At 37.8% G+C, this 26,272-nt stretch overlaps 1 protein-coding gene across 8 annotated transcripts in view; it reads right to left on the bottom strand.

The window, feature by feature from the left end:
- The window catches only part of PPEF1 (protein phosphatase with EF-hand domain 1), a 157,448-nt gene that overhangs the window by 84,411 nt on the left and 46,765 nt on the right, over positions 1–26,272 (bottom strand). For all 8 annotated transcript variants that reach the window (XM_027534408.1, XM_027534407.1, XM_027534413.1 and 5 more), the window contains 2 exons: positions 4,499–4,626; positions 1,838–1,898 (listed from right to left, as the gene is read on the bottom strand). In XM_027534408.1, the coding sequence (XP_027390209.1) occupies positions 1,838–1,898; positions 4,499–4,626 (189 nt within the window). The remainder of the gene's footprint in view (positions 1–1,837; positions 1,899–4,498; positions 4,627–26,272) is intronic.

Here is a 26,272-nt window from a genome sequence, read left to right as displayed (position 1 = left end):
CTGATCACAGACAACACACAAGCCATCCCCACTGAGCCCTGTTCAAACCGACAGAATCACAAGCAAAAAAAATGGCTGTTGTTTTTAAGCACTAAATTTTGGGGGGCGGGGGGGGGCTGGTTGTTATACAGCAATAGATAACTGAAAATGAATATACAGCAAAAGAAAATAATACATGTGTTCACTAAAAAGGACAGGTACAAGAATGTGCATAGTAGTACCATTTAAATTATCAAAACTGAAAACTCAAATGTCTATAAACAGTAGAATGGATAAATTTTGGTATATTCATAAAACTAATTATTATTCAGCAATAAGAATGACCAGATGGATGACTCTCACAAATACAAAGTCGAGTAAAAGAAGCAAAACTATACGCTTTCATTTATACAGAGAAGTTCAAAAACAAGCAAAACTAACCTAGGAGGCAGAAAAGTAGTGACGGGGTGCAGAGACTGGGTGGTGAGTATAGGAAGACGGGAGGTGGTTTCTGTGGTTATGATGATGTTATACTTCTTGCTCTGGGGGCATGTTACAAGGCTGAGTTTACTCTGAGAAAATTTATTAAATTATATATTTATCATTTGTGTACTTTTCTGTAATGTATATGCTTTTCTTCCAGAGAAGTTTATATAAGATTATAAACTGCTGTCTCCTTCTCTGATAAAATTTTAAAAATATTTTTTAAATCACTTACAGAATTTTTTTAAAAGCACATTTTAAAAAATACAGAGCCTGAGTAAATATCTTTGGGCTGGAACCCAGCCATCTGTAGTTACGAATCTCCATTAAGTGATTCTGATGCATAGTCCAGATTAAAATATTAGGTCATTAGCAGAAGAGGGCTATTTCATTTCATCATTATTATATTTCCTCTCAGAAATGTTTTTGCCAAAGAACATGAAGCACAAAAAACTGTCTTCAAATTGTAATTATCTAAAAGAAAAAAAAAAATGGCAAAATGCCCACTTCCACCCACTCCCCACTCCTCCAGTTTGGCTATTCTACCATTCAGAAACCTTCCACAGATCATTAAATGCTTCAATTAGTTTCACACATATGTACTTAGCTCAGAGCGTACCATTAAAACACCATTCTTTTGCCACTTTGAAGGGCGCCCGATAGATTAAAAGATGCTCTTAGATGTCATACACATTTTTAACTAGAGCAAAAAATGGCTGGTCCAAATTAAAGAATAGGTTTCTAAGTCAAGTGTCTACCTTGACAATAACAATAGGCAGATTAATTTGCAAGAGGAATACATGACTTGTGAATAACTATAATTTTAAAATCATTTTGAATCACACTTATATTGTCTATATCTGAAACGATTTATTTAGTCATCATTCCAGAAGGACTAAATAAATGACAGATAAATAGATAGACAGACTGACAGATAGCTAGCTAGCTATGGAGAAAACAGAAATATGATGGTGCCCACTGTGTTTAATCTTCCATACCCCCTCAGATCTGTTTCATGAAATATTCAAGATATTTTGATCTCTCAGCACAAAAGTTCTGTGGATAAAAAATAAGATCTTTACTAAGTTACTATTGTACATCTTTAGGTTGTGGTTCAGAGAAGATACTCAACATACTAATGTAGAATGAAATCTAATTCTTTTTTTTTTTAATAAAAAAACTAAATGGTCAATTTAGTTGACACCAATCAGGGATGGAAAAAGCCAGTTGAACTGATTTTACCAGTTGTTTGGTGTCACATAGACAATATCTTTTTAATTTCTTAGTGTTCTCCCATTTTCAAGAGTTGACATTCCTTGATGAAACAATTCAATATTTAATGACTGCTTTTCAAAAGACTAGACTTTCTACTTACCTGGCTCTTTCTCCGGCACATTTGTATAGTTTTCCAACATGAAGGAGAAGAAGTTTGAGAGCTGTACAAAATAAAAATACACCGATCAATTAATGAACCCCAAACAGGTACTGTGGCAAAAGTTGTTGGTGTTCCATGCGAGTCCCCTTTACTTCTCTGAGGTTCTCATCTCCAAGCTGCCACAGATGCTACTGGGTCCTGTCTTCACCAGCCCTCCTCCTCCCTAGGACTTTCCTTGGCCGATGGGAAAGTCCATAGGCCCGGCAGAGTCGCTTAGGATATCAGATATCCCCCTCCTGGGGGACCGCCCATAGGAAATGACTAACTGAAGCAAGGGTATCACAGCCCAGACCACCTCCTCCTTTGCCACTGGTGGGACAATCTGACACATTTCACACTTCAGATCTCCCAACAGGATCAGGCTGAGGTCAGACTTTTCCAGAAACCATATTTTTGCCTAGCTTTTTCCCCCATCCTATCTTGCTTTTCACGCTCCCTTACAGGTTTTTCCTGTGAATATCCTCTCAGGAAGTCACTTGTACAAGAAGCCCTATCTCAGACTCTGATTCTAAGAAACCAATCTAAGACAACTACTAGATATTTTTTCATTATGTTCTTCTATTCCTTTTTATGGTGAGAGTAAGAGATATTCTTAAATGTCAAACATATTTGGGAAAGGAAGGAAGGGAAGGAGGGAGGAAGGAAAGATGGAAATCTACCAGCATTCCAACCATCACCAAGATACTTCCTCTGTGACTACAAATTATCTGCAAAGACCTGCATGTATATAGCACAAATAACTTCCAAGCCTCATCTCCTATGAAGAGTGAACACTAAGGAACCTTATCAATCTGGGAGTAGATCTGGGAAGGAAAACCTTCCATACAAATACCAAAATGTATGATTTTAAAGCTGTTGATGGATTTGTCAATTATGAGTCAATAGAAATCACAATGAGACACCACTTCACATATACTAGGATGACTATCATCAAAAACATAAACAACAAATGTTGACACAGATGTGGCAAAATTAAAGCCCTCATACACTGCTGGTGGGAATGTAAAATGGTGCAGCTGCTTTGAAAAACAGTTTAGTAATTACTCAAAAAGTTAAACTCAAAGACTCAGAATTTCCACTCCTAGGTATATATCTAAGAGAACTGAAAAAAAAATATGTTCACAGAAAAATCTGCACACAAATATTCATAGCAGCATTATTCATAATAGACAAAAAAAAGTAGAAGCAACCCAAATGATGTATTCACTGAGGAAAGGATAAACAAAATGTCCTAGATCTATACAACAGAATAACGTTCAGCAATAAAGAGGAATGAAGTACTGACACATGCTGTAACATGGATGAACCTTGAAGGCATTATGCTCAGTGAAAGAAGCCAGTCACAAAGGATCGCATACTATGTGACTTTATTTATTTGAAATGGCCACAAAAGGCAAATCTAGAAAGACAAAAAACAGATTAGCAGTTGCCAGGGACCGCAGAGAGCAGGAATGGGGAGTGAGTGCTAATGAATATAGAGGTATTTTTTGTTGTTGAAGGGGGTGTTGATGAAAGTGTTCTAAACTATATTGTAGTGATGATTACACAACTTGTGAATAAACTAAAGGCCACTGAATTGTCTACTTTAAATGGGTGAATTATACCCCAATAAATGTTATTTAAAAAGACTCAATATTTAAAGAATGTACTAATACTGGAACATTTGTGCATAAAGCATATCAATTTAAGAGCTCACTCTCTCTTAATCTCCGTCACTATATTCTACAGTGCTTAAAAGGACAGTCAGTGATGTGAACTGCTATGGGAATATCTGACTAAATCATAGTATATAATTTTTATAGCTACTAAGAATAAATCCAGCAATTTCTTTAATTCTTTTTGAAATCTTAATTATTTTTAATTATAGTTATTATTTTTATATAACATTTTACTTAAATTATATTGTGTGATACATTTATAAAGACACAATTGTTGAAAAATACAAATGATACAGAATAAAAATGAGAAGTCCCCTCCTACCTACCAATACCATGCTTCTTCTCAGAAATGGACACAGTAAATACTTTATATCATTTCCAAACTTTTATTGTATGTTGCATTTTCTTTCACATATATGGGATAAAATTCTTCATATTGTTCCACAAGTTGATTTTTCATTAACAAATATATTGTAGATCTTTCTGAGATCTTTTTATTGTTAAAGCTGGATTTACATATTGCTTTTGCAAGCTTGAAAAAGTCTTTCCCCACTCATCTATATTTTCTTCTAGAATTTTCCTATGTTTGACCCCAAGAGATTCTTCCATTTATTTAACTCCTTAAAACATTTTTTGCTTCATGAAGTAGCAACTTTACTATTAGGGCACATATTGAAAAAAAGAATAAGACCATTTTTTTTTTAGTTAACTGGACATCTAGTAGCTGTCTTAAAAATATGAACTTCAGAACTGAAAAACACTATCCTGTTCCCAAATCATACTCTCTCAATAGCTAGTTCCAAAACAGTGTCACTATATCCTCTATAAAAGTCTTTCACCAAGGTTCCTCTGCTATTAAAATGGACTCAATCTTTCATGCTTTCAATAAAAGGAGTAAAGAGAAGCATTTTATCAAAAGAAGAGACAAGCTTGCAAAACAGACCTGCAACTGGCCTTGCTCATCAGCGTATTCGATGGACTGGAAGATAGTGAGGGCATAGCGCTGTCTGGTCTTCAACCGGGCGCTGTAACCTCGGTACCAGTTCTGTATGACCAATGCGGCTTTTAGTGCTGCAGACCCACAGGATATGAAAGACAAAGAAAAACAGTTACTATGGAGCTTTGGTGGGGAGGGGCGCGGACGATAAGTGCTTCAGAAAAAAAGTCAGTCCACCTGGATTCCTAGGTTCTAAGAACATAAAAACTACAGACAATGAGATGTAACTTCATGCTTCTGTACAATGTCCTCAAGTCTCAAATAGGACTAATGATGACACAGCCATCAGAGTAGAATTTTTGAATCCTATCTCTGCTGATTACTGTCTATGTGATTTGGGGGAAGTTATTAGAGCTTTCACAGCTTTAGTTTCCTTCTCTGGCACTACTTAGGTATATGAAGTCTATGCATGCCCTATGAAGCAGCAATTCCATCCTTCACTATATACCCCAAAGCAATTCTCACACAGGTCATAAAGGAGACATATAGGGATACAATAATTCTTTGTTGGTGGCAATAGGGAGTTTGACACCAATGCAGCCTGGCTGTCTACTGCTAGGAAGGAGAAGATGTGATTGTGGTGGATGCACACCATGGAGTATTATGCCACAACTGGAAGCAACATATTACAATGTGGATGGGTCTTAAAAATACAGTACTTCAGTCAGAACAGTTATTAGAAAATGAAAGACAGAATGAAATATAACATACCATTTTATATAAATTTTCAACACACATGAAACCACAAGGTATGTTTCATAAGAATATACAGAAAGGAAAATACATGAAAAATAAGAGATTGGTTATTTGTGAGGGGTGGGTAAATGAATGAGCATAGAGTACATGGTTAAAGGGGAATAAGCTAGTGAACTACCATAAGAAACGGTCTTGTGCAGACCAGTATGACAATGTACAACATACTGAGAAGTATGATTCACTCTACCTTCTGCACCTGTGATTCAACTGTTAAAAGAACACACACCCCCTCTCCTTCACAGAGTTACTGCTGCTGCTGCTACTGCTAAGTCCCTTCAGTCCTGTCCGACACTGTGCGATCCCATAGACGGCAGCCCATCAGGCTCCCCTGTCCCTGGGATTCTCCAGGCAAGAACACTGGAGTGGGTTGCCATTTCCTTCTCCAATGCATGAAAATGAAAAGTGAAAGTGAAGTCGCTCAGTCGTGTCCGACCCTCAGCGACCCCATGGACTGCAGCCCACCAGGCTCCTCCGTCCATGGGATTTGCCAGGCAACAGTACTGGAGTGGGGTGCCATTGCCTTCTCCACACAGAGTTACTATGAGGATGAAATGAGATACCATAGGTGAACAGTTTAATCCAATGCCCAGTGTAAAACACTTGATAAATAAATGGCAACTATAGTGACAAGTACTGTTTTGCTTGTAGATTATTCAGGCACACTGGCTCTCTTCTGGGGCTGGGAGCCTCTGAACCATCCTGCAGCTTCACAGCTTTGAAGAAAGAAATCAGGTGAGAGATAATGGGAGTTAAAATATAGTCTCTTATGTCTTTCTCAACTTTTAGAGTGACGAGTAATCAACACCAGCTGGCTTCTTTTATTCAGGCTATAATTTTTCCCAGTTAGCACATAAGAATTAAGAGTTGACTCTAACAAGAACAATCTGAGTTTGGAAAGCAGCAATCCAGCCTCTCAGTTTAGTACTGCTGTGGTACAATGAGTATACACACTAGTCATCTGAGGGTATCTGTTTGTGAACTTCTCCAACGTTGTCAGGTTCCAGAGACTATCATTTCATTATTCAGCTTCCAGAAAACCCCAGGAAATAGGCATAAGGTCAAGTATCATTACCTTTACAGGGGAAAACCAGAGGGAGAAGAAATCAAGTGACGTTCAATATCACAAAGCAAGTAATTGTTGGTACAATGTCTGAAAACTCAAGTGTTCTCACCATATCATTATGTGCAGCCCAGGCACACCTGAAAGGCCTCTTCTGTGGGACAGTCATTGTCATAATCAACCAACTCTCATCTCAGGGGCTCTCTATTCACCAAGCATAACAGAACTCTTCCAGGGCTATTTCCTGGGCACGTACTGAGGGCCAGGCAAGGAATTCATCTCTGTAGTCAGTCCTTACCACTCTATGAAGCTGGGGGAGACTTACTTAAGGGCACGTAGCCAGTAAGTGGAAATGGACAGCAATGAATTGAACCCAGGTCTCAATGACCCCATGGCCCAAGATCTTAACTTCCATAGAGCCATTGATCTTTCCAGTGCCTCTTCATCTACATAGTGATGTCATAGAAAAAATGACCACTAAAATCTCTTCTATTTAGTATTAACAACACCAAAAAAAAATCAAGTTTATTGTTATTTCTATAACAGTAGGGCAAAGTAGCACCATAAGTTCAATAGTCTATTATAAGACATTCAGTTCCACAAGTATTATCATCTCCATGTTACACATAAGGATACTTCAGCTTCAGAGAGGCTAGCAACTTCTAGTACCCTCAAAGACTTTCTAATTATATGTAGTATTTCATTTACAAATTCACAAATTACTGTGAACAAACAGGTTACCATCTCAGAAACCAAGAGCCAAAAGAGCCATGCAAACCAGGATGCACAAGACTGCCTCAGAGTCCACGGTCTTGGCTCAAACATCACCTTCTCAGTGAGGCCTTTCCTGACTACCCCTTGAAAATGGCACCCAACTCCCCACTGCCTATCTCCTTTATTTTCTCTCCACAGCACGTGTCACCATCTGATAGAGCATATGTTTTACTCATTTGTTACTGTCTCCTTTCACTAGAATGTAATCTCCATTAAAGCTGGGATTTTGGTCCACAGGGTTAGCTGCTATATCCCCTGGGTCTGGAACCATCCCTGGAACATAGTAAATGTGCAATAAATATTTATTAAATGACTAAATGAATGAATGAAATTACAGTTCAGTTAAAACTTACTGTCTTGTGTTTCTCTTCATGCTAATTGGTGAATCTTATGCTTGGTTTGGTTTTTTAAATAGGCATTTATTCGACAGTCCTTTAAATAAGAAGTTTTATATTCAGAATGATAAGGCATTTAAAGACTCTGCTTTTGAAATTCTGCTGGCAGAGGCCTCCTGAGGAGGCAACAGGATGAGTGAATATTTAATGTAACTTTAAGTCAGGAGAGAGACACGAGTGTGATAGAGCTGATTAAAATGAATTCAAATGAACTGGAAAAAGAATGAACCGTCCAGAAGCAAAAGACTTTAAACAAGAAGGGAAAGCATCTATCGCCTCAGCTGTTCAAAGCACAGAGAGAATAGGGTATGGCTCAATTCTGGGACCACAGTTTTCACTGTCACTTTTGTTTACAGGTGTCTGCCATCTGCTAGAGTATATGGCTGTCCCAGTGAGACTTCCAACTTCATCAGAAAAACAGCTCAAAGCACATACACGCCCAGCAGACAGGAGATGGTCGGTCACAAAGCCTGCTTCCTGAGCAGCAAGCAAGGCAGGGACCCTATGAGGCTCGCTCCTCCACAAACTCTGGCATCCCTACCAGCAAGCGCACAATACAGCATCCTTGTCCCTGGAAAGCATTTTTCTTAAACAAGAGATAAATAAGACGAAAGCCTGAGGTCCAGCCTTCAAACAATGACAGATGCTTTAAACAAAACTATCACTTTTCCAAATGACAAAAGAGATCATAGTTTTATTATTCTTGGAAACATCTGGCCTTCCAGTCAGAGAAGGGGAAGAAAAAGAAGTCATTTCTCTGACTTTTTAATTACTCACACACTTGCCGACCCACCAACCCATTCACATGGGATAATAAAAATAAGTTCTGAATTTGTAATCTGGAGATTTCCATTTTGGTCCTAACTCAACCAGGTGCCAACTATGTAGCCTCAGGCAAATCGCTTAACCTCTCCGATCCTCAATTTCTCATATGAACAATGAGAATTTGGAATTATATAATCTCTAAGATTCTTTCCAATTATAAAATACTCTAGTTCATTCCTCTTTTTTTTTTTTTTTTTGGTAGTGCCCCAGCTGCAGCCTACCAAGCCTATAGCAAAGCTGAAAATAACCATTAAAGGATAAAATAGGGTGTGTAAATGTGAACACTCAAATCAGAACCTTCTGGGCACAAAAGACAAATTCTTAAGGCTACTAAAAAAAAAAAAATCTGAATTATCCGTGTAGAAAAATTCAAGTCAATTACTAATATCCTTGGCTTTCCCATCAAGAAACTATAGCCATCATAAACCATTAGACCAAAGCAAAAATCAGAAGAAATAGATGTCTATCTTCTTTGTGAGTTGTACCTTTTATCATTAAAAATATTCATCTTTGTTTCATTTTAAAATAAATAAATAATTTTAATAATGAAAAAAAAGAACTATAGCCAAAGTTTGCTAGCAACTGGTCTAGGAACAAACAATTCACCTATTACTCTTGCGTTAAATGGCCTAAAACATGATTACTGTGTACATTTGTTAACTGGTTCAAGTGATAGCCAATAGAAGATGGGGAGAAATGGATGGGGAAAAAAGTAAAGAAAGGGTGGGGATACAGAAACAATGGGAAGTCCAGAAGATTCAATGAAAATTGAGAAATTATGAGAATGGGATAACAATCATTTGATCATAAAGATCCCAGCGAGGTCGAGGTGATCGAGGTGGCCATGGTAGCCAGGAAATGGGAGGGAGCAGCTGAAGTGGAGCAGCAGAATGATTGTTCTAAAACAATCATTATCATGAAAATACAAATTTTTAAAATAATTATTGTATAATAAATTTAGCTATGTAAAAGATTTACTATTATTTTAAATGATTAAAATATTTTCTTGTAAGAAGTATGTTGTATTTAACAATTCAATAATGACCTTTAATCCTCACTCAAGAAAAAAAATTAAATACCTTAACTACAATTTCATTTTACATCTTCTGTTATTAATTACTAATTGGAGTTATACTGCCACATTCATTCACCCAGGATCAAATATAATTAGCATTAAATCTTCAAATTTTGCAGCTGCTAGAAAGATAATGTAGTATAAAGCCATAATCATATAGAAAAGTGTTCTGATTACAGGAAACACAGGCATACCTTGGAGAGATTTAGGTTCCAGACAACCACAATACAATAAATAATGCAATAAAGAGAGTCACATAAATTTTTTCCTCAGTGCATATAAAAGTTATGTTTATACTATATTGTATCCTACTAAGTGTACAATAGCATTAAGTCTTAAAAAATGTACATATCTTAATTTAAAAAATACTGCTAAAAAAGTCAAAACAATTACAATAGTAACATCAAGGATCGCTGATCACAGATCACTGTTAACAACCATAATAAAATGGAAAAGTTGAAAAAACTGTCAGAATTATTAAAATGTGACACATGAAGTGAACAAATGCTGCTGGAAAAATGGTGCCAATAGGATTGCTACAAACCTCAATTTGTAAAAAGTACAATATCTGCAAAGCACAATAAAGCAAAGTGCAATAAAACAAGGTATACCTAAAATTGGCAATTGGGGCTGAGGTACTGCCCTTTCTTAAATTGAATTGATATGTATCTGTAACAGGATTTTCTAGTAATTAACAGGATCCAACTACAAGGCTGGCTTCTTGGTGAATTTAGTCAAGGCTGGAATTTGGCCAAAAAAAGTAAAGAAGTGGGACTTCATATCCTTTCAGCACTACCTTCTACCTTCTAAAGTACTAGAGTGCTATCTAAAGAGTCAATGTCAGAGTCTCATAATACTTGACATCTCTAAAGCAGAGATGGATTAATTACACAGTAAAAAGGGAAAAGATGAAAATGAATTTAAGTGGTATAAAGAACAAAAAGGTTGATTGGCTTTTTGTTTGCCTATTTCATGTAAGCAATAGCTGTGTGTAGTGTTAATCCTACATAAACCATAAGGCCAACATGTTATCATATTAAAAAATGAGTAGATCAGCCCTGGGATTTCTTTGGAAGGAATGATGCTGAAGCTGAAACTCCAGTACTTTGGCCACCTCACGCGAAGAGTTGACTCATTGGAAAAGAGTCTGATGCTGGGAGGGATTGGGGGCAGGAGGAGAAGGGGACGACAGAGGATGAGATGGCTGGATGGCATCACTGACTCGATGGACATGAGTCTGAGTGAACTCCGGGAGTTGGTGATGGACAAGGAGGCCTGGCAAGCTGCGATTCATGGGGTCGCAAAGAGTTGGACACGACTGAGTGACTGATCTGATCTGAACTAAAAAAAAATTGTTATTGAGAGGGATCGTAATTTCAGATGGAGACCATAGTCTCCTTTTACAAAGAAATGTACTTGTCTAAAATGATTCCCAATCAAGGCCAACGAACCAGAGTTTATAGTATATGATACGAGCTGAAAATAAAGATACAGCAGCTGTGACATACTGATGATAATTAAAGCCACAGGAGTAAAGTCACTCAAGGAGAGCATTAGAGTGACCAAGTAAGAGAGCCGAGATAAACCCAGAGAAGCCCCAATATTGAGAAGCTGGAAGAAAATGAAGCCCTCATAAATAGTTCAAACAGAGACATAATAGGAAAACCAGGAGAAGAGGCTGTCACTGAAGCTAAGAGCCATTGAGTATTTTAAGATGGAAGTGTACAGGAGGGCCAGGTATCGCCAGGAAGTCAAGCAAAATAAGTACTGAAAATGCTCCATCGGATTTCGAGGTCATTCAAGAACTTGTCTAAATCATATTCCATGGGGTGGGATAAATAAAAACGTAGGAGACAGCAGTGTGAATGCACCCTTCAGGGGCAAGCTCAGAAAAACAGGCAAGAAAGCAGAATGAATGGAGAGAACAAGAACGCTAGGGAAGGCTCTTCTTCCAAAGGGAAAGAAAACACAGCTACAAAGGCACTTCTGCACAACTGGGGAATTCTGAATATGAACTATATGCCAGAAAATATTACTCTATTAATTTTATTTTTTCAGTGTAATATAGTATTTTAGTTATGTAAGAGAATATGCCTCTTTTGGGACATTCAGTTCAGTTGCTCAGTCGTATCCAACTCTTTGCAACCCTATGAACCGCAGCACACCAGGCCTCCCTGTCCATCACCAACTGCCGGAGTCTACCCACACCCATGTCCATTGAGTCAGTGACGCCATCCAACTATCTCATCCTCTGTCATCCCCTTCTCCTCCTGCCTGCAATCTTTCCCAGCATCAGGGTCTTTTCCAATGAGTCCGTATATATTACCCCTTTTCAGAAACCCAGGCCAATCCACAGCCCTCATTTTGGGGGTCTGCTGGTTGTGACTTTTCCCCAGTTCCCAGTGGCCAATTTGGGAATTGCTGGTGGTGCACACAGTGCCTTCTCTTGGCCAGTTCACTGTCAACATCTCGGTTACAGCTGTTGTGATGAAGTACACAGGTCTGTTTGTCTTGTTTTGTATGGATAAAGGCTACTGCTAATAGAAATCTTGGAAGCCAAAAAGAAAACAGCTGCGAAAATTGGTGGGCATAAGTTGAATACTTTGAAAGCTATCAGAGTACTTGCCACCTAACTCTAAAATACCCTCATGTTAGGACAAGGTGGTCACTGAATGGGTTAGACTGACATTAGGTTGCCTGCCAACCTCAAGAAAATTTGTGTAATGAGTTACACTGTAAAACATCATGCAATTTCCAATACAGCAACATATTCGTCTTTCTTAGCTCTGAGAAATCCAAGATCAGATCAGATCAGTCGCGCAGCCGTGTCCGACTCTTTGCGACCCCATGAATCGCAGCACGCCAGGCCTCCCTCTCCATCACCAATTCCTGGAGTTCACTGAGACTCAAGTCCATCAAGTCAGTGATGCCATCCAGCTATCTCATCCTCTGTCATCCCCTTCTCCTCTTGCCCCCAATCCCTCCCAGCATCAGAGTCTTTTCCAGTGAGTCAACTCTTCGCATGAGGTGGCCAAAGTACTGGAGCTTCAGCTTCAGCATCATTCCTCCCAAAGAAATCCCAGGGCTGATCTCCTTCAGAATGGACTGGTTGGATCTCCTTGCAGTCCAAGGGACTCTCAAGAGTCTTCTCCAACACCACAGTTCAAAAGCATCAATTCTTCGGCGCTCAGCCTTTTTCACAGTCCAACTCTCACATCCATACATGACCACAGGAAAAACCATAGCCTTGACTAGACGAACCTTTGTTGGCAAAGTAATGTCTCTGCTTTTGAGTATGCTATCTAGGTTGGTCATAACTTTCCTTCCAAGGAGTAAGCATCTTTTAATTTCATGGCTGCAATCACCATCTGCAGTGATTTTGGAGCCCAGAAAAATAAAGTCTGACACTGTTTCCACTGTTTCCCCATCTATTTCCCATGAAGTGATGGGACCAGATGCCATGATCTTCGTTTTCTGAATGTTGAGCTTGAAGCCAACTTTTTCACTCTCCTCTTTCACTTTCATCAAGAGGCTTTTTAGTTCCTCTTCACTTTCTGCCATAAGGGTGGTGTCATCTGCATATCTGAGCTTATTGATATTTCTCCCAGCAATCTTGATTCCAGCTTGTGTTTCTTCCAGTCCAGCGTTTCTCATGATGTACTCTGCATATAAGTTAAATAAACAGGGTGACAATATACAGCCTTGATGAACTCTTTTTCCTATTTGGAACCAGTCTGTTGTTCCATGTCCAGTTCTAACTGTTGCTTCCTGACCTGCATACAAATTTCTCAAGAGGCAGATCAGGTGGTCTGGTATTCCCATCTCTTTCAGAATTTTCCACAGTTTATCGTGATCCACACAGTCAAAGGCTTTGGCATAGTCAATAAAGCAGAAATAGATGCTTTTCAACTCTCTTGCTTTTTCCACGATCCAGGGGATGTTGGCAATTTGATCTCTGGTTCCTCTGCCTTTTCTAAAACCGGCTTGAACATCAGGAAGTTCACGATTCACATATTGCTGAAGCCTGGCTTGGAGAATTTTGAGCATTACTTTACTAGCGTGTGAGATGAGTGCAATTGTATGGTAGTTTGAGCATTCTTTGGTATTGCCTTTCTTTGGGATTGGAATGAAAACTGACCTTTTCCAGACCTGTGGCCACTGCTGAGTTTTCCAAATTTGCTGGCATATTGAGTGCAGCACTTTCCCAGCATCATCCTTTAGGATTTGAAATGGCTCAAGCGGAATTCCATCACCTCCCCTAACTTTGTTCCTAGTGACGCTTCCTAAAGCCCCCTTGACTTCACATTCCAGGATGTCTGACTTTAGGTCCGTGATCACATCATTGTGATTATCTGGGTAGTGAAGATCTTTTTTGTACAGTTCTTCTGTGTATCCTTGCCATCTCTTAATATCTTCGGCTTCTGTTAGGTCCATACCATTTCTGTCCTTTATTGAGCCCATCTTTGCATGAAATGTTCCTTTGGTATCTCTGATTTTCTTGAAGAGATCCCTAGTCTTTGCCATTCTGTTGTTTTCCTCTATTTCTTTGCATTGATCGCTGAAGAAGGCTTTCTTATCTCTTCTTGCTATTCTTTGGAACTCTGCATTCAGATGTTTATATCTTTCCTTTTCTCCTTTGCTTTTCGCTTCTCTTCTTTTCACAGCTATTTGTAAGGCCTCCCCAGACAGCCATTTTGCTTTTTTGCATTTCTTTTCCATGGGGATGGTCTTGATCCCTGTCTCCTGTACAATGTCACGAACCTCCATCCATAGTTCATCAGGCACTCTATCTATCAGATCTAAGCCCTTAAATCTATTTCTCACTTCCACTGAACTCCAGAAAGAATGAAGGGATGGAGCCAAAGCAAAAATAATACCCAGCTGTGGATGTGACTGGTGATAGAAGCAAGGTCTGATGCTGTAAAGAGCAATATTGCATAGGAACCTGGAATGTCAGCTCCATGAATCAAGGCTAATTGGAAGTGGTCAAACAAGAGATGGCAAGATTGAATGTCGACATTCTAGGAATCAGCGAACTGAAATGGACTGGAATGGGTGAATTTAACTCAGATGACCATTATATCTACTACTGCAGGCAGGAATCCCTCAGAAGAAATGGAGTGGCCATCATGGTCAACAAAAGAGTCTGAAATGCAGTACTTGGATGCAATCTCAAAAACGACAGAATGATCTCTGTTCGTTTCCAAGGCAAACCATTCAATATCACAGTAATCCAAGTCTATGCCCCAAACAGTAATGCTGAAGAAGCTGAAGTTGAACAGTTCTATGAAGACCTACAAGACCTTTTAGAACTAACATCCAAAAAAGATGTCCTTTTCATTATAGGGGACTGGAATGCAAAAGTAGGAAGTCAAGAAACACCTAGGGTAACAGGCAAATTTGGCCTTGGAATATGGAATGAAGCAGGGCAAAGACTAATAGAGTTTTGCCAAGAAAATGCACTGGTCATAGCAAACACCCTCTTCGAATAACACAAGAGAAGACTCTATACATGGACATCACCAGATGGTCAACACCGAAATCAGATTGATTATATTCTTTGCAGCCAAAGATGGAGAAGCTCTATACAGTCAGCAAAAACAAGACCAGGAGCTGACTGTGGCTCAGACCATGAACTCCTTATTGCCAAATTCAGACTTAAATTGAAGGAAGTAGGGAAAACCACTAGACCATTCAGGTATGACCTAAATCAAATCCCTTATGATTATACAGTGGAAGTGAGAGATCCAAAGATTTAACTAAATATAAATAAATAATAACATCATCTAGGGTCCTTAAATTCAAGGAGTTAAGTGTGCCACTTTCTGACACATGTTTATGTCTAAAAACTATAGTTCACGAAATTTTAAATATCTACGAAAAACGACAAAACATTTTTGTTGTTTTGTTGTTATCAAAAACAATCTGGAATTAGACAAGATCATTGTTTTGGATCCTGGGAACTTAGCTTGAGAGCCATCAGGTTAGGGGCCCAAAAATATGGCTGAAAGAAATGTGGGTTGTACCCCATGTACAGCGAGATATGGCTGGACAGAAATGTGGGTTGAACTTCATTTGCAGCTGAGGATCCTACTAAACTGTTACCAGCCCTCAGGGAAATTACAACGGCCATTAAGAGGAACATTCCAATTAGATAAGATCATTTAAGAAGTGTACTTGAAAGCAGGGTTCCTAAATTAAACAAACAGAGTGGGACATCTATTTTAATTGGTATGTAGAATTCCAAAAAGCTTCATAACTCCAGAATAGCTTCATTGAAAAATTCACTGAAAAAGGCCAACAAAAAATTAGACACAAGAGATACCTAAAACAAATGACTGCAAGACAGACGCAACTTGTACTACCCGCCACCTTTCCTCCTCTAGCTGAGTACTCCTTCTAGTAATCCTCAGTCTAAACCATCTTTCCACTCTAAAGAGACTACAAGACCTTGAAAGTCGGCCAAGTTACTGGACTTACACCCCCATATCTACCCTTGAAGGAGGGCTCTCATGTGGATCCCTCTCAGAGTTGATGAGACTCTGAGGGACTTTATGGGGAAACTGCTATGTTATTCCCTTAAACAGCCAAGGGAAACTAAATTAGTGAAAAATCTTGGCGTCTGGCAGATATTAGAGCTATACCCTCTACATTAAATCCCCCTCGGAGTCTGCAGATGGGACCCTGGGAGAACTGTCAGAAGCCAGCTAAAGGTGAGAATTCTTCCCAGAGTCAGCTCTCCCAAATCACTGCTTATAGTACCCAAAAAGAGAAAAAAATTAAAAAAAAATTTTTGTACCTTCTATGGGGATGCCTCTTAAGTCCAAGGGGTTGTCAACATTTACTGCCTGTGTCAACTGAAAATTGGGAAATGCTTACTGTTTGTCCCAAGTGAAAACTGACAAGATATTTAAAAGGATTTTTTAAAAGTAGCACTATGGTCTGATGTTGGCCAGAAAGTGAAAGCTGATATTCAGAGTCTGATAAGAATATTTTTTTAGGTTTCCTCCACTAAACCAAAATGAACTATGTACCCAGAGGGAAAGAAAAACCTTCTAAAGCCTCTGTGAAAGGATTTACCAAAACCTTTCAAAGGCAAACAGCTCCAAGTCCAGAACATAGAAATCTTTTAATTTCCATCTAGGTTAGAAATCTTGTCCCTGATATACAGAGGGGTATGTGAGGGGCTGTGTGTGTACACACACACAGAAGAAAGCAAATTAAGAATAATGTAGCTGAATGGGAGGATCAGCCTATGATGTCATTTTAAGTTGCAACCCAATTCCCTGAGGACATGAAAGCAACTATCCTTATCTATAAATCTTTGTAAAACTGAGAATACAACTCCAGAGGCAGTTCACAGTCCACCCATTCCTTTTACAAGTCCCCATAAAGAAAGCTGAGCACCAAAGAATTGATGCTTTTGAACTGTGGTGTTGGAGAAGACTCTTGAGAGTCCCTTGGACTGCAAGGAGATCCAACCAGTCCATCCTAAAGGAGATCAGTCCTGAGTGTTCACTGGAAGGACTGATGTTGAAGCTGAAACTCCAATACTTTGGCCACCTGATGTGAAGAGCTGACTCATCTGAAAAGACCCTGATGCTGGGAAAGATTGAGGGCAGGAGGAGAAAGGGACGACAGAGGATGAGATGGTTGGATGGCATCACCAACTCAATGGACATGAGTTTGGGTAAACTCCAGGAGTTGGTGATGGACAGGGAGGCCTGGTATGCTGCAGTTCATGGGGTCGCAAAGAGTCGGACATGACTGAGCAACTGAACTGACTGAACTGACTAAACCTCCCCTATTTATCTCAAAAAGCTTGTAAGTTTTGTAAAAAAAAAAATCTGGCCTTAGGAAACCAAAGTACCCCTTAGTGGAACTTGCATTCTTTTTCTGTACCTTTGAGATATAAATGTTCTACAAACTTTTTCATTTGACCATTTCCTTATGGCAAAGGAAAGGGAAAACAGTCAAATAAAAAAATCTTCTGTCTTCCCCAAAAAATATTAGTAAAAATGCTTTACCCACCTGAGCAGATAACCTTAGCTTGCTCTACCTACCAGAAAAACAATTTAGATTCAATTTATTTTACAACTAGTGAATTACTGTACCCAATTCATGGCAGTAATTTTAAAACAGAAGCTATTAGGTCCCTGCTAGCAACTGTCTATTTATGTGTGTTTATGTGTGTATTATAGATGTACAGTATTTTCTACCTTCAGAGGGTACTGCCAAAATTACTATGTAAGAGAGCTCTATTTAACTGGCTCAAAGAAATGAAGCACTTATATAAATTAAATGAAATAAGTAAACTGAATGGATGCAAATGGGATAAAAGTTTTTAGGTGAACTTTCCTTAATGCTTTCTCCATATCTTTTTGGTAACTTGAAATCTTAAAGTTTTGCTAAGTTAAATTAAATGATGGATAGTCACTGAATATTCAGATCATTTCCAAATAAGGTAAAATAATGAAATATTGATTACTGAACATAGGTTTACTACTTTTGGCTTCCTTTTAGAGGGAAACTAAAGATATTTGGGTTTCCTAGTAAACATAGCTTCTGCCACACTGAAAAATTTACTGAGAGAAAATTTAATTATAAAAAGTATAAAAAATTATAAAAAGTATTTAGAAATTTCCCAAACCATAGAATGCTAAAAGAGAGTTCATAATTGGTTACTTATTTTCACTAAAAATTAAAGTTTTTAAGGGTTAAGAATTCTAATATATGTAATGAAAGCTACTAAAAATGAGGGAAATTATCTCTGTATATAAAGAAAGTAAGATGCATGCTTTTAGCAAAAGAGGGTATTAGGAAAGGAAACACATGTTGTTGAGGGAAAGGGAAGCAATTTTATCCTAAATTGAGGCTATTTCAGGAGAAAGGAAAAAAATAGGGCAAGATTTGAATGTTAAAAAAAAAGTTTTTGTAAAAATTTGTGCCCCCACTCCCAAATCTCACAAAACAATTTTATGTGTGGTCAAAATGACTAAGATTAAAATCAATTTATCTAATTTTTTTAAAAGTTGATGGGTTTTTAATTTGGTTTTCTCTTTGTTAAAAGGACAGGTTTTATTGGATTCTTTGTCTTCTCTTGAAAGTGAAAGTGAAGTTGCTCAGTAGTGTCTGACTCTTTGCAACCCTATGGACTGTACCCCACCAGGCTCCTCCTCTGTCCATGGGATTTTCCAGGCAAGAATACTGGGGTGGGTTGCCATTTTCTTTTCCAGGGGATCTGCCTGATCCAGGGATCGAACTCAGGTCTCCTGCATTGCAAGCAGACTCTTTACCCTCTGAGCCACCAGGGAATCCCTGTTTTCTTTTAGTAAGACACTGAAAAAAGCTTTTCCTTACCTTTTAAAGTAATCTGCCTAGACAACAAAGATTCTGTGTTTTGTGAAAATAATTTGCCATGTTGTCTTTATCAGGTCTTTGATTACTAAAGAAAGCTGAATCTTCTCCATTAAAAGATCTAAGGTGTTTACTGCTGTATTTAAAATGGTTAACCAACAAGGGCCTACTGTATAGCACATGGAACTCTGCTCAGTGTTATGTGGCAGCCTGGATGGGAGGGAAGTTTGGGGGAGAATGGATGGATACATGTATATGTGTGGCTGAGTCCCTTTGCTGTTCACCTGAAAATATCACAACATTGTTAATTAGCTATATCCCATACAAAATTAAAAAAATTTTTTAAAGACCTAAGGTGTTTAAAAAATAACTTTCTGTGTTTCTCTGCAAAGTCTTTGTCACTACGATTAAATGGATAACTAAGTTATCATTTCTCAGTGATCTATGATCCTATTTGACAAGTGTTTTAAAACTTTTTTGATAATTCTGACAAGCTTCCCCAAAATAAAGTTCTGAATGAAGTTTTTTTTAACCTCGAACTAACTTTGGTATTTTCCAGAGGGCCTCTAGAATATCTCAAGAGATTTGTTTCCTCTCCTCAAAAAAATGAAGATGTTAAACTAATCAGACTTATTTGATAGGTTAAGTTACATAGCAAGAATCATCAAATAAGAAGTAATACTAAGCCTTTATGTTGTACTTGTGTAAGTTATAAATGTTTTAGAAACCATATGCAATTCCTAAAGTCTGAATGAAATGTCCTGGAATAATATTATCATCATAATTCCAGTTATCATTTGACAATGTTGAGTGTCACAGAAATAACCACATTTCCTTGTCAATTCCATTATAATAAATTCTCATTAGAGAATAAATGCTCATTATAACAATGGGCATTTTTTAAAGTCTTCTGTCATTTACACTTATTATTTTACTCAGATGCTTCTGCAAAAATGTTGCTGCAGAAGTGACCCATCTTCAAGGAGATTCATGGAAAGAATTTGGCAAACACAAGTTTCTGATAACTTTAAGATCATAATATTGAATTGGTCATCTCACAGTAGTCAGAATGGCCATCATCAAAACGTCTACAAACAATAAATGCTAGAGAGGGTGTGGAGAAAAGGAAACTCTCTTATACTGCTGGTGGGAATGCAAACTAGTACAGCCACTATGAAGAACAGTGGGCAGATTCCTTAAAAAACTTGGCATAGACCCGCTATATGATCCAGCAATCCCACTGCTGGGCATGCATCCCAAGAAAACCAGAATTGAAAGAGACACATGTACCTCACTGTTCACTGCAGCACTATTTACAATAGCTAGGATATGAAAGCAACCTAGATATCCATTGGCAGATGAATGGATAAGGAAGTTATGGTACATATATACAGTGGAGTACTACTCAGCTATAAAAAGGAGCATCTGAGTCAGTTCTAATGAGGTGGATGAACCTAAAGCCTGTTATACAGAGTGAAGTAAGTCAGAAAAAGACAGACAAATACTATATATTAATCCATATATATGAAATTTAGAAAAATGATACTGACAATCCTACATGCAGGGCAGCAAAGGAAACACAGATGTAAAGAACAGACTTTTGGACTTCATGGAAGAAGGAGAGGGCGGGATGATTTGAGAGAATAGCACTGAAACATATACATTACCACATGTAAAACAGACAACCAGTGTGAGTTCAATGTACGAAGCAGGGTACTCAAAGCCAGTGCTCTGGGACAACCTAGAGGGATAGAGTGGGGAGGGCAGTGGGAGGGGGGTTCAGGATGGGGGGGACACATGTATACCTATGGCTGATTCATGTTGATGTATGGCAGAAACCATCACAATATTGTAAATATCTTCCAACTAATTTAAACTAATTTAAAATAAATAAAAATTTTAAAAATACTGAATTGGGTAAGAATTTCTAGAACTAATGGGGGAAAATGGATTAAAGCAGAACAAGAATAAATAACCTAGAACTGAATGAATTGAAAAGGGTGATTATAATTTTTATTCCTTCTTGCTTGAAGCACTGCTGGTTCTTTAATGTTTTGCTTTTCTAGATTTGAGGAAACTTTTTCTCTTAAGCTATCTATGACTTAAAACAATTTGGTAAAATACAATTTTGTAAACATTAACTTTTTCTCCCTACCTGACTCCTCCAAAATTTGGAGACTCTTGAGCATTCTTTTTATGGCAAAATAGTTATTTACATAAGCTGAATGAGAATCTATTATCCTTGTAACAGGACACAATCAGAAGCACTGGTTACAAAAGCTTTAACTGGAATGTCATATTTGAGAGAGATGTACATAGACTCAGATATGACCAGACTGCTTTAAAGAACTAAGGTTGACTTTATGGAACCAATAAAGTCCCTCGGAAAAGTCGACCTGGTACCTTACTTACAAGGTTCCAGCAAAGCAGGCTTAAAAAGAACCCATAGGGTCAATTACTATTCTTGCTGCACCTATGTAAATAATCAGGCCAAGTATAACGCAAATAAATTAATTTTACTGTGATTATCTTTGATTTTATTTTTATCTTTGATTTTAAAAAATGGGGGTAATTCTAGAAAGAAAGATGCTTGCACCTTTGTAGATATTATATCCAATTCATTGTCTTTGAGATTTTGTTAAATACCTATAAATTAGACCGGATCCTATATTCTTATAGTTTCCTCAAATATCTGGCTATAACTCATCAAACTAATGTTTCCAATTTTCTGCTACCCTTTTGACTTGGAATCACTAAGAACAAAGACTGCCCTTGAATCTCCTTGGAAGGGACTATCCCAGATATGCTTCACTACCCAGATGACAGCCAAACTTTAGGAACTTGAACCTTGGGGACACATTTCACAGCCCAAGAAGGCTTCACCTGGTTATCTGTCCTACACAAATGCTAGTGACTTCCAAATCAGACTGACAAAAAGACAAATAGCTGATATTAATATGGACTGCTTTCTCCCAAGATGTTGGATCACGACTTCATACTTAGGGACTTCCCTGGTGATCCAGCGGTTAAGACTCTGTTCTTCCACTGCAGGGGGCACAGGTTCAATCTCTGGTCGGGGAAACAAAGATCCCACATGCCTCAAAGGGCAGCCAAAAAAGTTTTAAAAAAGCAGACTTCATACTTTAAACATGAAACCCTTTCTTCTTCTCTTTCTTTCCTTCACTCTAGGATTGGCCTGGAAAGGTAACACCATCCCCAGTATCTCCCAGCCCATTGCCAAGGGGAGGGATAACCTTTCACTGCTAAATTTGTCATCATCAAAAAACCTGAGCTGTCTCTTTACAGTACTACCTTATTGGAAGTAGTTTGTGCCCTGACAGGATTTATCTTTGTCCATGGTGATTAACATTCTCCTTGGGTCTATGAATACCTAGATGACTGTGCATAACTGGGCAATATCTCTTAGGTGACCTAACTGTTCCCCTAACTGTCCACAGAGACACCTCATTGGTCAACTCCCCTGAATTTGCATTGTCAAGTTATAAAGAACCTACCAGGAGGCTTTCATGATTTAGGATTTGCTTTCTTTGGCTGGTCCCTACTTCCCTGGTCAGAAATAAATGTAAATAGGCTATGATCAGGAATCTCTCCTAAACTCTTTATCTTACTGCAGAATTTGTTGCTAAAGGAAAAGCTGCCCAGTGAAAATCCTGAGACTCTATGGCCAAAGTTGCTCTTGGTAATTGGATAGCCCTTGATTATGTGTTTTTTTTTAATTAAAAAAATTTTTTTAATTGAAGGATAATTGCTTTACAGAATTGTGTTGGTTTCTGCCAAACATCAACATGAATCAGCCATAGGTATACATATGTCCCCTCCCTCTTGAACCTCCCTCCCACTTTCCTCCCCATCCCACCCCTCTAGGTTGTTACAGAGGCCCGGTTTGAGTTCCCTGAGTCATATGGCAAATTCCCGTTGATGGACAGTTCTTGATTATCTTTCAGCTTTGTAAGGGAAGTGTCTGCTGTGGCCAACACCATCTGCTGCACCTAGATTAACATTTCTGGCAAAGTTGAAACTCAGCTACATAAGATCACGGAACAAGTCACTTAAAAACGTAAATCCTTCAAGGGTCTTTCCTTGACTTATTTGATTTTGATTGGTTTGCGTCTTGGGCACCATGGTTTTGAAGTATACCGCAAACACTGGGAATTATCCTGCTTATCATAATCACAGTAGTCTCCCTGGAACACTGTATCCTCTAAAAAGCTTTAAAAGAATGATTGCAGCCATTCATCACTAAGCAAATGAACTCTCTAGCACTGGAACATCAGAAAAGGAATAAAGAAAATGACAGACTTAAAAATTGTGAACGTGAAGTCATGGCCTGTGCATATCACAGAGATTAAGCAAATAACATTGACCTGTGAATAGCACACAAAAGATCAACAAAAATTGTAAGAACTCAGAGATTAGCTGGGAGTGGTACTAATGTTTTGTTTTGTTTCATATCTTTCAGGCTGAGAGTCTGATGAAAACAGGGGAATTGGTTAAAAAAAAAAAAAAAAAGAGGCAGCAGGCCCCAAATGGAGTCACTTGTACTAAGCTCCATGTCAGCAAACAGAAACTTAGTACCTAACCTAATTGCATTTTCAGCCTCTCCTAGGAATGTAATCTTAACCTGTCTAGAATTTTCTGGCCAGCACTAGTGAGGTAATCAACCTGATAGACCCCTGTTTTTCCCCAAAGGAAGCTGACCTTGCCTGAAATAATTCTTTTCATTTATGATTTCCTTGTCCCACTCCCTTTCTGACTTTAAAAATCTCTCCTTTTCTGCAGCTTTTTGAAGTTCTTTTCTGTTTTCTAGATGGAATGCTGCCTGATTCATGAATCATTCAATAAAGCCAATAAGATCTTTAAATTTGCTATGTTGAATTTTATTTTTCTAACAGATTGCTATTTAGTATTTTTACATTTTTAGGCAAAAATAGAGGACAAATATTTTTTAAGAGAACAATATCCATTAGAGAAAATTTCCATTGTCATAGCTTAAAAGCATCAAACTTCAAAGCCAAAAATGCTAGATAGCCTTTGTAGGAGACCTAGCACTTAAATGAATAAATGCATTTCTAAGTGGTCTCAAGGGAAGAAATAAAAGAAAATATAGTGTTTTCAAAGTGCTCTACAGGAAAAAATAAAAGGTAATAGATTATTCATTCAAAACCCATCAATATAAAACTTTAAGTGTAAAGTGAAATTCAGGAGAAGGAAACTACAATGTTTAATTTCTGTTTTTTTGGATAAATTCCAGTTTTACATGTCAGGGCAGCATATCAAAAGGAGCATGAACTTTGGTATCTGTCAGAGCTGGTTCCAATTCAGACTCAGACATCAACTAGTACATGACTTTGGGCAGCTCTTTAATCTAAGTCTCCATTTCCTCATGAAGAAAACGAAATTAATCAAAGCTTCCTCCAAGAGTTTTGGCAACAACTATTCTCTCCCATACTGCATATCACAAAAGAATCAAACTAACAACAATAACACAACAACAATGCTACTTCTCTACATGGAACGCAGATAGCCCACAAGAAAGGGATAGCCTCAATTTTATATGTAGGCTATTCTTTCTCAAAAATGCCATGATACTCTGGAGGCAGAATGCTGCGGTGGGGCTCAATGACCAAGGTGGGGAAAAAAATCCATCACACTAGTCAGAGGTAAGCTCTAGGCCTGGCTCTGCCACTTACTAGTTATGTCTTAAGCAAATCACTTTGCCTCTCAAAGCCTCAGTTTCCTTTTCTGCAAATTGAGAACAATCCTTCACAGGTTGTGAAGATCAAATATATGTGAAAGATTTTGTCCAACTATAAAAGCACTATGCAAATAAAAGGTACTTTACATGCATACATTTAGCTAGTTTCCAAGAACAGCAATTTTGGAAGGCACCATGAAAGGGTGTAATGGTTGATGGCAAAAAACACTGTATTCAGAACTCCCTGGGTTCAAATCCCAACTCGGGGATAACCTTGACAAGTACTTACCTAATCACTGAGCACAAGATTCTTCCTCAGTACAAAAAGTAATGATAACACTTTACTCAGGTTTACTGCAAGGACTAAATAAAATATATGCAGAATATTGTCAATACTCTGTAATACAGTTAGTAATAAGGAAATAATAACTATTCTTTTCTATCAAGAAATCTTTCAAAACTTTCATAGCCCTTGACACAGAAATTTCATGTCAAATCACCTAAATATGGAAATAACCCAAAATAAGGAAAAATCTTTACATGAAGAAATTATTCAATGTAAATTCTTCAAACCTAAATGTCAAATATTGAGGAATAATTAATTATATTATGGCCTATCCACTAATGAGACATTTAGCAATGGCTAAAATGTTTACAAAGCATAACAATTTGAGAAATGTTTACACAATCATGTCTCAGTGCCAAAGCAAGGCTATAAAAAAATTACTATTTAGGATGATCAAAAATATACACTATATAAAAAAAAAACTGGGTAGCAGAATGATGATTATTATTTCCAGTTGCTTTCTCAATCTTATATTTTTGAATGAGAAAAACTTTTTATGGTAAATATAAATAAACACATTGTATCAGTTTCCATAGATTACTATGGAATTTATAATAAACATTGATTGATATATTCAACAAAAGATAATGGAAGACTAAAAAGAATAAGGGAAGACTCTGAACAAGTATGTGCTAAGAAATAATTCAGATGATGTCAGGGAGTGTTTAACAGGAGGATTCCTACGTGCTGTTTCTCACAAGTCCTTTGTTTCTTTTTATTAGATTAAGGGGTGCATTTATCACATAAGGTCTTAATGTTGTAGGTTGGCCTTTTGGTCTTTCATATGGGTAGATTTGAAAATTTTGATAAATTTCTTGTACTTTGATTTGAGAAATTCCTGCAATTTGGCAAGAGACCTTTTGTATAGGCCAGGATTTGGGCCATAAGTGTTTGGAAATAATAGTAATATTAGATCCAGTGTCGAGGAGACTAGAAAATCTTTTATTATTAATTTTGATATTTATATTTGGTTGGGCATATTCAGATACCAATGATGTCCATAAGGATTGTCTTTCATCTGTACTGCTGAATCTGCTTGTCCATACATTATTAGAGGAGTGAATAGAAATGTAAGGCAAAAGAAGTAATTGAGCAATTTTGTCCCCTTTTTAGAATTGCCATAGAATCTGAGATGACATCATAATTTGAATTGCTCCTTTATAATTTGAATCAATTATTCCAGGGTGAACAGTAATTCCTTTAGAAGCCAAACTAGATCAGCCAAATAAAAGACTGAAGGTTTGTGGAGGCAGGGGTCCAAAAAGTCCAGTAGGTACTCTAGAAGGGACTGCTTAAGGGTAAAGGAAAAAATCATCTAGGGCTGGTATATTAACGGTAGCATTGCCGGATGTTGATGGTTTGAGGGAAAAGATAGAATTTGCCCCTGGTTTTTGTTGTAGGGGACCAGGGGGGTCC

Source organism: Bos indicus x Bos taurus, chromosome X (assembly GCF_003369695.1).
Source record: "Bos indicus x Bos taurus breed Angus x Brahman F1 hybrid chromosome X, Bos_hybrid_MaternalHap_v2.0, whole genome shotgun sequence".
Classification (NCBI taxonomy): domain Eukaryota; kingdom Metazoa; phylum Chordata; class Mammalia; order Artiodactyla; family Bovidae; genus Bos; species Bos indicus x Bos taurus.
This window is presented reverse-complemented; position numbering and strand designations above follow the sequence as displayed.